Source organism: Zea mays, chromosome 1 (assembly GCF_902167145.1).
Source record: "Zea mays cultivar B73 chromosome 1, Zm-B73-REFERENCE-NAM-5.0, whole genome shotgun sequence".
Taxonomy (NCBI): Eukaryota; Viridiplantae; Streptophyta; class Magnoliopsida; order Poales; family Poaceae; genus Zea; species Zea mays.
This window is the reverse complement of record NC_050096.1, coordinates 34868795-34881161: the sequence shown is the minus strand read 5'-3', so window position 1 is coordinate 34881161 and position 12367 is coordinate 34868795. Positions and strand designations below refer to the sequence as shown.

Genomic DNA, 12367 nt, shown 5'->3' with positions numbered 1-12367 from the left:
CCCGGCCGGCCTGTACGTACGCGGCCGCGCTATAGCATGAAGAGCATGGGATCGGCAGGCCGGCCGGCCGCCTGAGCTCGATGGGAAGGCGTAGTACAAGCTGATGCTCCACGCAATTCAGTGGATTTGGTTATTAACAAAGCCGGCATCCACGGCCTCAACACAAGCAGCTGTTGCCGACCGACCGTCACCGATCGATCGATCGATCGATCAACGGTGTCTAGGATTCGCTAGTAACCTAGCGCAGTGATAAATCAAAGATCAAACCATCATTGCCCACACCATCATGCCCAGGCACACTCACACTCGCAGATCCCAGCAGGTTTCCCATCATGGCTTCAATGTGGCTTTATTTCATCAAGCAGAAAAAAAAAACGACGGTGGACTCGAGTGGCGACGTGCAGGCATTCCTGCGACAGAGCCGGCCCAGGCCTATAGTATATTTTTTTTACAGCTGTGGGTGCAGTGCAGTGCAGCGCACATGCACCTTTGTGAACCGATCGAACAACGAGCGCGCTCCTTTTCATCTGCTTCGTCTAGCACGCAGCTAGCGGCAACGAAAGCGGCGGGCATTAATTTGAAAAAAGGGTTAGTTCAAGGGATCCTTTAGCACTTTCGCAAACTTTGATGAGACGACGAAAGCTCAGAGCATCCATCATTCCCTAGCCTTCTCGTCCCGCCCAGGCCGCGCCAACTCTTCGATCGATCGTCTCTCTCTCGGCACAAGAGCACAACCAATCAATCGTTGTCGACCTATGTTCATGAACCATGCAATTGGCCTTTCCTAAGGGATTTCTTTTTTTCTAAAGAAAAATGAACTAATTTTTCTTGGAAAAATGAAAACCCTTTGAAAAAAAAAACGAGGTTACCAAACTATCACGCTTAGCATCCGTACTGAAATATCAGGGGAAAAAATAATACTCTTTCACTACCCGTGGATATATAAGCGGAAGACGGTTAATTCAGCAGTCCAATTGCAGTTTCTAAATCAGGACTTCAATTGTTTTTTTCCCAAGTAAATTCAATAGTTCCGGCCTACAGAGCCGCACACAGAGCCAAGGACTTCGGTTGTTGATTGACTCTGAATTAATAAAGGCACTGATGGACGGACTTGTTAGAGCGATAATTCAACTGGGAACAAAGCCACATTGTCTCACATGGCAATGCCATGGCCCTTCTATTCTATTTTACTCCACCAGCCAGCCCCACAGGCTCCCCGACAAAAAAAAAATATGGCAACGTCCCCAATCACCATCAATCCATCATCATCATCATCAGAATATGAGTCTCCCATCCTTCTAAGTTCTAAGGATCAGGTGACCGGTGGTTCAGTTCAGACAATATACAAGGAGGACTCAAGCAGACAAGCCACTTGTACATTTTTGTTATATATATACTATATATATGTATATTTTCTCTCCATTCAGAGAGTTGGCCGATCGATCCATCAGGTAGAACAGATGCCCTGCTCTCCGGCTGCCTGCTGGAGGTTGCAGCTCATAATGCAGCTGGATGGATCCATGGATCGATCACCAGGTCCCCTTCAGGCTCGAGAGGCCATGCACCACAACGTGTCCCTGTCGGAGGGGAGCCAAAGGCCCAGAACGAGCGAGATCGACGCCCCCATTGACCGAGCCTTGTTTAATGGATCAATGGGCAGGGAGCTTGATTCGCAGCTAACGATCGACCTGACCACGCATGAGATGGTTCATGACCAATTGGATGGTGGATTGGTGGCATGCAGGAGGGGCCGACTCTGCTGGTGGTTCGCGTGCAGGGGAGATTGTGAGATTCCTCCTCTAACTAACTGCGTCATAACCAGACATTGGTGTACCTACTCCAGTCCAGGCAGCTGTTTGCTTTGGATCGGATCTGTCTCTATAGGGCTCCGTCAGTGTCAGGCAGCCTATCTGCTGCCACGCAACACTTCAGTCCTTTCTCTTCACTGCTATAGTTAGGTGCCTCATCTTTTGTTGTTCATTGCTACTACGAGGCAATATGTAATTTTCTAATCGATCGTCTGACTACAGAAAAATTGTAATTTGATTCTTGTGAGTTGTCATTTGAATTATACTAGTTGGTTGTCTAAAATTTTTACCTGAAAATTCATTCAAGCAGCTGAAATTTATGAGTCCTTTTCCCCCCTCATCATAGAAAGGAAAATAGCATATGCGAGGATTCCGATAAAAAAGCAGACGGAAACGGACACAGTGACAAGCACACACTAGCGGAAGTCCAGCCCAAGCCAACTCGCACGGCCCATACCATGATCTGCCAAAACCGGCCGACTCGCACGTTTGCCAAAACCCCGCGCCGGCCTAGTCGCTTTCAGCCCACGTGCTCAACGAAAGTGAGGTCTGGTCCAGTTGAACGGCCACCTGGGCCGTCAGACTCGCCGCGCGGCGCGGCCCCGACCACATCGCCGATTCCTCGTTTCCTCCGCACCCGCACGCTTCCCACCCGCTGCCCCGCGCCCAGCCGTCGCCGTGATCGCCAGAGCGTTCCTCTGCCGAGCCGTTCGGCCGGTCCACTCCCGCGAAGCTTCCAGTAGAGGCGACCTTCGGATCGAGTCTCGGCCGCCGAGGAGTCGAAGGCCATGGAAGTGTGAGGAGCACTCGCTAGCACCGTCATTTCACTGTCCCGCTCGCACGCTAAGGTTCCGCATCTACCTACCTATCTCTGGGCTCCGATCTGACGGCGTTGTCGCAGGGTGGCGTCGGCGCCGGGGAAGGTGCTCATCGCGGGAGGATACCTCGTGCTGGAGCGCCCCAACGCCGGCCTAGTCCTCAGCACCACCGCCCGCTTCTACGCCGTCGTCCGCCCCCTCCGCGACAGCCTCCCCGCCGACGCTTGGGCCTGGGTGAGCGCTCTTCAACTGCCATCCCTCTAGTCTCAGAAGCTATAGCGTGTTGCTCTTGCTCCTCACCCTGTGTACCCCTGCACCGATGCTAGGCGTGGACGGATGTCAAAGTGACTTCCCCTCAGCTCTCACGGGAGGCCACATACAAGCTGTCCCTAACGAAGTCGACGCTGCAATTGACGTCTGCGAGGCAAGTTGCTCATCGTTTTTAATGGTTGCAAATTTGCAATCTCGTGGCGGTGAAGTGCTCTTGTTTTCTTATACTATCTCTGAAACTCTTGAGTCTGGTGGTAATGTCACTGACAGCGTTACTGTTGCATCTCAGGGAATCTACAAACCCTTTTGTGGAGCAGGCCATACAATTCTCGGTAGCAGCTGCTAAAGCGACCATTATTGATAAGGAGAGGAAGGATGTAGTAGATAAGTTGCTGCTGCAAGGTTGTGAAGCTTCTCTTAGTTATTTTTGCTGCTCTTAATCACCCCATCGGGTTACTTGCTTGATGTATACTACTCGAGCATATCATTTTTTGGGGTAATATGTCTCAACTTCTTGTTGCAGGTCTGAACATTACAATTCTTGGATGCAATGATTTCTATTCTTATAGAAAGCAGGTGAACCTTCTTAATTGTACAAGCATACTCAGATGTATATCTTAGCTTCTTGCAAAAAATGAACTAGTCAATCTTGAATATGTTTTCTAATATCTACACATTATATTAAAAGAAGGACATGCTCGGTATAGTTGTGAGAGCTGTCTCACTAAGTCACTAGGTCGTTGGTTCGAAGGAGTCTCTCCGCATTTGCGGGGTAAGGCTTGCGTCGGTTATCCCTTTTCCAGACTCCACTCATGCGGGAGTCTTGGGCACTGGGTCTGTCTCTCTTTTTTTACAAATTCTACTAAAACAATAAAACACTTACCAGAGTTTAATTTAAAACTTAAAGTGTGAACTCTTTTGTACTGTGCTTTGGTTCTCTATTCCCTCGACGATGATCATAGCTATTGTGATAAAAGAGTAAAGTGCATTGGTGGTCCTCGAACCTGTGTCACTTAGGTCCTCAACTCAGAAAACCGGAAAAATAGGTCCTCGAACTTTGTCGACCCATGCAAAACCGTTCAAAACCTGGTTTGCAAAACCGGATGCCACGTCGGAGCCACATGGGATCCTGAATTTGGCATGTTGTGTCATATGGGTCCTCGAACTTGGATGTTGTGTTACTTGGGTCACCGAACTTTCATTAATGTGCTCTAACATGGCACACGACGTTAACATTCGGTTTACATGCTATAAAGGTACATCTTTATCTTATATACCTTAGCATCATTTAGCAGTGACAATCTTTCAATATCTCTTCTCCATGGCTAGAGTTGCTCACCCTAGTGTACATGTAGACTAAATCCTATGTATCACAACATAAAAACATATTAGTCCGACTAAATTGTCACTCATTCACTAAAATAAAGCAAGGATCTTTCAATCTCCCTCTTCTTGGTAATTGATGACAAATCTACAAACATAGAGAAACTAAGCATGGTAACACTTCACACTAGTGTGAAGTGCTAACTTGGGTTGGATTTTATGTTGCTTATCCAACTTTTAAGCTTTGCCATTTGATTTGAATAAGCACCATAAAACTTGATTTAGTAGTGATAATTCCTCTACATGTGCGCTTTAATGATTTAGATTCAAGCTTGCACACATGCACGAGTATGAAATTTGTGGGAAGATTGTCACTACTAAATGATGCTAAGGTATACTCTCTCCGTCCCAATTTATAATTCGTTTGGTTTTTTTTATCACAAGTTTGACCAACTCGTCTTATTCAAAAAATTATGGGAAAAACCAAAAAATTCATTGTAGTTTTGTTTATTATTAAATATAGACTTATTTTTTCGTTTTTTCATGTTTTTTTGAATAATACGAGTGGTCAAAGTTGGGGTTGAAAAAGTCAAACGAATTATATTTTGAAACGGAGGGAGTATAAGATAAAGATGTACCTTTGTAACATGTATACCCAGCGACGGCCCTGAGGGGGGCGCGCGGGGCGGTCGCCCCGGCCCCCCCGGAATGATGGGCCCCACCCTGACTATGTCACCATATGGCTCATGGAAACAAAACGTCAAGAGCAGAACGCGCAGGCACAAATCACAGGCACAAATCACGGAAACGCAGAACGTTTCGTCGCTTCAATTCTGTACGGCCGTACCTGCGGCTGGCGGCTGCGCTTAGTCTTCTATCGCCGCCCGGCGGCCGTCGCTGCCTCACTGGTGCCGGCCCTAGTGGGCAGCGCGCGCACCTCGACGCCCGCATCGGCGTCCGGCTACACCACGGCATCACCGTCAATCCGTCATCCGCAGACGGTGGACCACAGCAGAGAGCCGGGCAGCCGGCGCCAGCAGCCCAGCACGGCAACATCATCCTGATAACTAAGCATCGTCCTGGTATCTTCAATTATAATTTTGTTTTTTAATTCTTGTAAGTATTCATCCGTCTAGCAGCTCAGCACCGTTGCATCAGTTGAAAGAAGTTTTTCAAAGTTAAAGTTGCTGAAGAATTATTTGAGGTCTAAAATGTCCCAAGAAACACTAAATAGTTTGACTATTTTATGCATCGAGAAAATATTATTAGATGAAATTGATATTGATGCTATCATTAATGACTTCGCTTCGAGACATGTTAGAAGACAATTTTAAGGTAATCATATATTTGTATTTTTTTTCTTCTTACGATGAATAATTGTTTGATGTATTTTTAAATATTTATTATCAATATGTATTATATATATTATAGTAAGTCCCCTATATTAAGTCTGGCTCCGGGCCCCTGATTTGTCAGGACCGTCACTGTGTATACCTCTCATTTAAAACATAATAGTCATGTGTCATACCACGCTAGAGCACACCAATGAAAGTTTAGGGACCTACATGACACAACATGTTAAGTTCGGGATCTCAAGTGGCTACGATGTGGCATGCTACACCGGCATCCGGTTTGGTAAACCCGGCTTTGGACGGTTTTGTATGGACCGACAAAGTTTGATGACCTGTTTCCCCGGTTTTCTAAGTTGGGGGCCTAAGTGACATAGCATACTAAGTTCGTGGACCGCCAATGCACTTTACTCGTGATAAAAGTAGAGCTTAGTTTAGACCAAAATTAGCACAATGCACTTCTTACTACAAAGTACGAAATGAGATGCAGAACTCAAAGCTAATGTGTTGGTGTACATATTTATATGACATACGATGTGTGTGCATGCAATGTTTGATTTATTTTTCTTATAAAATTTGCGTAGTTGAAGATTATTATTTTCCTTTATGCTCTATGCATTCATGACAGCGTTCTTATGTAAAACTTAAGGTTCAATGAACTTCAAAGGGATAACAAACTGTAAAATTTTGAAATAGATGATTAGACTGCCAGATATATATAGCATTGTAAAACATTAAAAAAGTTATTCTCCTTGCATTATTTAGTAAATCGCAGCATGTGAATATATTCTTCTTTACATACTAAATATCTCTTATACACATACATAATATCCTTGTTTGATCTAGTTCATGTTTACAACTAGAGCTCACCTAGAAAATACTATATCTTATTGGTTTCTGTTGTTTCTTCAGATTGAAGCACGCGGTCTCCCTCTTACTCCAGAGGCACTGCTTTCATTGCCTCCATTCTCTTCAATCACATTTAACTCAGAGGTTGCTAATGGAACAATGACTGGAGAGAAATGTAAACCTGAAGTAGCCAAAACTGGACTTGGGTCATCAGCTGCCATGACCACATCAGTTGTTGCAGCTCTTCTTCACTATCTTGGTGTCGTTAGCCTCTCATGTCCAGGACAATCTTCTGGTGATAATACAACTACACGAGAACTTGACTTGGTTCACTCTATTGCCCAAAGTGCACATTGTATAGCACAGGGGAAAATTGGCAGTGGTTTTGATGTTAGTGCTGCTGTCTATGGGAGTCAACGCTATGTAAGGTTTTCTCCAGAAATACTCTCGTCTCAGGTAAGAAACCTCAATGGCAGATGGCTTGCACCTCATGAATTTTGTCAGTATATCTCACTACATTTGAAGAGCTGGTAATTTATGACTACAATATTTACAGGCTACAGGTGGGACTTTCCTCCCAGATGTAGTATCAGATATTGTTACACAAAGGTGGGATCATGAGAATAAACAGTTCTCATTACCTCCTCTGATGACCCTTGTAAGTCGTCAAGCCTCAATGGCTGTTTCCCCCAAAATGACAATCAAATCATTTTACTTGTCACCATAACTACTGGTCTGCTACTAGTGGTGTAGGATTTACAGTTTATTTACTAGATACTGCAGTGCTATGATGCTTATAGGCTATAGACATTAGGTCATGCCTTTGCTGATAGTGTTAGTATGTGTGATGAAACTGCTGTTATAACCTCATGTCATATCTATCTCTCACAACCATGCTGGAAAAAATTCTATGCATGTGTGATGCATGTCACTTCCTGTCCATCAACAATTGCATCGTAGCAATGCGTGTCCGTCCCACTGGGCGAGCGGCTTGATGGATCTAGCTTTTCGAAACAGCTGGACCGGACAGCTCTATAGACCATTGCTGCATGGAGATCAGACAGAAGGATCAGAGCATCAAACATCCTTGGATGTTATCTAGCTGGTGCTGCATGACCTTCGTTATACATCATGCCTGCATAATCCCCCCCCCCCCTACCATGCTAATATTGATGTCAGAAGGGTAGATTTGGTGCAGTGGTGAGAGCTGTCTCTCGGAGTCACCAGGTCTTGGGTTCGGAGTAGCCTCTCCGTATTTGCAGGAGAAAGACTTGCGTCGGTTTATGCTGTCTATGCTTTCACCAGACCCCACACATGTGTGAGCCTCCGGAGGAATTTGTGTCATATCATCATTTTTTTCTACTTATGTTTCTTTGTTTTGTGCTAGCTCCTTGGGGAACCTGGAACCGGAGGATCATCTACTCCATCAATGGTTGGATCTGTGAAACGGTGGCAGAAGTCTGACTCTGAGAAATGCAAAGATACATGGAGTAAACTGGCCTTTGCCAATTCAGCGCTGGAGAACCAACTGCGAATCTTAAAAGGACTTTCTGAAAATCACCGAGAGGCATATGAGTCGGTAGTGCTATCCTGTAGCCATCTCACTTATGAGAAGGTAACTGCATAATTAGGTTATATACTTATATTTATTATATCACACTATCCAATTTCTGAAAACAACTTAGCATTTGTTTGTAGTAATAGATTGATGAACAACGAAAAGGCAGTGTTAGGATAAACCATAATATTTTGCCTTTTAGTTTTGGGTTGACCAGAGCTAGTCCTCCCATTTTTTAATCATCATGTATCGTGATATGTTCGTATCTGTGGAAAAATGAAGCGTTAATCTTTAATTATTTTTAACTGAATTCTCTGTTTTTCTTCTCTGCAGTGGACAGAGGTGGCTACTAACCAACATCAAGAATTAATTATTAAATCATTGTTGGCTGCAAGGGATGCTTGCCTTGAGATAAGGCTTCACATGCGAGAGATGGGCATAGCAGCCGGTGTTCCGGTAAGGTCTCCTTTACAGAACTGCAAGTATTGTAGTATAGCATGTTCAAAGAAGTATATTCAGTATGATGTTTAGCATAATCACAGCAACATGGGAGGGTCAGAGACGAGGTAGCTGGGATGTTCAAGGACAAACTCGGTGTTAGTGTGTCAGGTACAGGGCAATCGTATCGGAAGTCTTATAGCCACCGATTCGACACCGTGCCATACCCACAGGGAACTAGAATACCAGACTTCTCTAAGTTTTCTGGTGAAAGTGGGAAAAGCACACACGAACATATAAGCCAATTCATAGCACACTTGGGAGAATTGGCTGATGGGGAAGCCTACCGCGTTCGTTTATTCTCGTTGTCCCTTACTGATACTGCATTTGCGTGGTACGCAGCTTTGCCACCAAATTCTATTAACTCTTGGGAAGAATTAGAGCAGAAATTTCATGAACACTTCTTCTCAGGAGAACATGAGTTAGAATTGGCTGACTTAGCTTCAGTCCGACAGGGGCCTGAAGAATCGGTTAATGACTATATCCGGAGATTCCGGGACACCAGAAACCGATGCTTTCAGATTCATGTCGCAGAAAAACAACTGACAGGGCTAGCTTTCAATGGGTTGCGACCCTACTTAAAAGAAAAATTAGATGGCACCCAATTCTTCTCACTAGTGCACTTACACCAGCGGGCTATGACCTGTGAAAGCCGAAGTAAGGAAACATCAAAATCGGCTAGCCATAAGATGCATCTAGTGGGATACGATAATTCGGACGATGAATCCACGGATGTTTACACCGCCGAACTGGTTTGGCCGGGACAGGCTAAACCTTCAGCGTGTTCTGCTTTACAGTCGATTCGAAAGAATCGACAAGAGGAAGTTAAGTTTACTTTTAATGTTGCCAAATGTGATAAAATATTTGACGAGTTACTGAAAAACGGCAACATTAAATTAACTCATACTATTCCTCCTCCTGATGAATTAAAGAGGCGTGCTTATTGTAAGTGGCATAATTCTTTTTCTCATGCCACCAATGATTGTAATGTTTTTCGTCGACAGATACAATCGGCCATAAATGAGGGTCGATTGGCTTTTCAGGAGATGCAAGTAGACACACAACCCTTTCCTGTTAATACAATAGAACTCACATGCAAAAAGGTCTTGGTTCGGCCCGAAATGGCCGATAAAGGCAAAGGCAAGGGCATCGTCATCAGCAATCCTCGCATGTCAGATATATCACAAAAGAAGATTACTCGAAAGGCTTCGGACGAGAAGGCTAAAAGGTTCGAAGACGCCGGGGGGCAGGCACAGTTAATAAACCAAACACATCAGTCTAGCCCTAGCATCGTAGATGGTCCGGCACCTACGTGCGGACAATCCGGTGCTCAGACAAACGGTCCGGCTAACTCAGCCGGACAGTCCACCTATGACCAAAGGCGTCAACCTCTACACAAAGCAAGGAAAAAGACGCAAGGTCAAAGCACATATAATCGGCTGATCAAAGCCGATCCTACTTTTGATCAGTTGCTCTCCAAAAATACTAGCAAAAAGACTGTTCCACGTGATCGGTCAACAAAGAAACCCCGGTCACCTGCTAAAACAAAACGGTCAAACGAAACGACCCGAAAGGCGACACAACAAGCATCGTCTATTCATTCTATGAGACCAGGGTACTTTCCACCTATTTACTCATCGTCGGTATATTATCCTGTTCAAACATGGAATGGCACGATGATGAATCCATGGTACATGTATAGTCCCTTCGTCTATCCAGACTGGGGGGCACCTCCATTCTATTCCTTTTGATCCATTGATCAAATGGTCATGGCCGAGAAAGATACAATCCGAAACGGCCTTTATATTGGTGCTTTATTGAATAATCTCCATATCGAAAAGCCGGTGACCTACATCAGGTTTAGTTCATATGCTTTTGGTTCGTCAACCTTCACCAAAAGGCAGGGGGGCATATGTTGAGCTCTAAAAAGAGCAGTGCGGACGGTCCGGCCCCGAGGCCGGACGGTCCGCGGTCCGGACTGTCCGCGGTGGTGGCGCGGACGGTCCGCGCGCGCGCAGAGTCAGTTAGGGTTCCTAGTTTCTCGCGGGATTTGTTACCTAAAACCGCGGGATTAACTCGGGAAACAGTTGGAAACGGATCCAGACCTCCCCCTTTATATAGATGAAGGGCTACGGCCGATTGAACCCCCAACAATCGAACCAATACAACTTCTATCTCGCATTTATTTTCAGCACAATTAGGAGTAGTTCTAGTCTAGTTCTAGTTTAGCCCTAGTTTAGTATTCCAATCCCCAAATTCTCTGCCTCTCCTCGACTCTACGTCGATTAGAGGAGTCTAGGTCGGCCGGCCCGAGCCTAGACAACTCCTAGGATCTCTTCTCCCCGACGGGGTCCCTCCCGGGAGCGAGATCCAGGCACCGCCGGCGATCTTCCGCCGTCCCTGCGCACGCGCGGACCGTCCGGCCCTAGAGCGCGGACCGTCCGGCCGTCAGGCAGGGATCGCCAGCCCCTGCACCAGGTCGTGGACCGTCCGGCCCTGTGTCGCGGACCGTCCGCGTCTGACCAGGGAGCACCACCGCCTCGCGCCAGGCCGCGGACCGTCCGGCCCCTGCGCGCGGACCGTCCGCGCCTGACCAGAGAGCACCGCCGCTGGTTCTTTTGAGTGATTGGCGCCTCCAAAAAGGTGTCAACAATCATCATCAGCAGAATATGAGTCTCCCATCCTTCTAAGTTCTAAGGATCAGGTGACCGGTGGTTCAGTTCAGACAATATACAAGGAGGACTCAAGCAGACAAGCCACTTGTACATTTTTGTTATATATATATACTATATGTATCTTTTCTCTTCATATAGAGAGTTGGCCGATCGATCCATCAGGTAGAACAGATGCCCTACTCTCCGGCTGCCTGCTGGAGGTTGCAGCTCATAATGCAGCTGGATGGATGGATGGATCCATGGATCGATCGCCAGGTCCCCTTCAGGCTCGAGAGGCCATGCACCACAACGTGTCCCTGTCGGAGGGGGAGCCAAAGGCCCAGAACGAGCGAGATCGACGCCCCCATTGACCCAGCCTTGTTTAATGGATCAATGGGCAGGGAGCTTGATTCGCAGGGCATAATCACAGCAACATGGATCACTAAGTTATGAAATTGTAGATATAATAGGGTCAATATTCTTATTCAACCTTGTTTGATATCTTTGCCCTAATTTTGTAGATTGAGCCAGATTCACAAACACGGCTACTTGACGCCACTATGAATATGGAGGGTGTTTTACTTGCTGGAGTTCCGGGAGCTGGTGGCTTCGATGCAGTATTCTCAGTGACTTTGGGGGATGCAAGTAATGCTGTAGCAAATGCTTGGAGCTCTGCTGGCGTTCTGCCACTTCTCGTTCGAGAAGACTGCCGTGGTGTCTCATTGGAAGATGCTGACCCAAGAACAAGGGAGGTATCGGCAGCTGTATCGTCCATTCAGATTAATTGATTCTACTGTTAATATTCTATTTATGTATTGTGCCGAATGCTAGGAGGTACGTGGTTAAAATAAGTGCTGCACTTGCAGCAAGTTAGCACGTTGTTTACAATGACTGTTCATGAGTGTAGAAAATAAGGAATTCAATGGATTTCCATGGAATTAGTGCTTGTAGTTATAGCTATGGAATGTACGTGAGAAAATGTCAAGGTATCCAACAAACTCATACTGTAAACCTTGTATTTGTAACTTTTGCGGTTTGTATGATAATTCGGCATGTGTTAATGTTTGATATCTGACCTTATCCCATGATAGGTAGTGGTCGCGGCTATAAGTCTGTCCGTGGTCAGTGGTCAGTAGCCAACTGTTTCGACACAATATTGTGAAAACAATAGAAACCGTTTCGAATTAAAGCCAAACAAACAACTTGAGTTGGCTTTGGATTTTGGAAGTGGCCACCTACC

The 12367-nt window shown here is 45.7% G+C and overlaps 1 protein-coding gene across 1 annotated transcript; it reads left to right on the top strand.

The window, feature by feature from the left end:
- Positions 1 to 2429: 2429 nt before the first annotated feature.
- Positions 2430 to 12199, top strand: LOC101060998 (phosphomevalonate kinase). The gene is made up of 10 exons (NM_001368240.1): positions 2430 to 2604; positions 2710 to 2860; positions 2953 to 3050; positions 3186 to 3298; positions 3420 to 3472; positions 6481 to 6873; positions 6974 to 7075; positions 7805 to 8032; positions 8309 to 8431; positions 11649 to 12199. Exons 1-10 carry the CDS (start codon positions 2597 to 2599, stop codon positions 11913 to 11915), a joined length of 1536 nt encoding a protein of 511 aa, NP_001355169.1. The 5' UTR covers positions 2430 to 2596; the 3' UTR covers positions 11916 to 12199.
- Positions 12200 to 12367: the final 168 nt, after the last annotated feature.

What these genes read in the sequence shown, in the direction of transcription:
- LOC101060998 (NM_001368240.1), top strand. An exon ending in CCGCCGACGCTTGGGCCTGG is followed by an intron (nt 2,861 to 2,952) that starts GTGAGCGCTCTT and finishes CACCGATGCTAG; the next exon opens with GCGTGGACGGATGTCAAAGT. An exon ending in CAGAAATACTCTCGTCTCAG is followed by an intron (nt 6,874 to 6,973) that starts GTAAGAAACCTC and finishes CAATATTTACAG; the next exon opens with GCTACAGGTGGGACTTTCCT.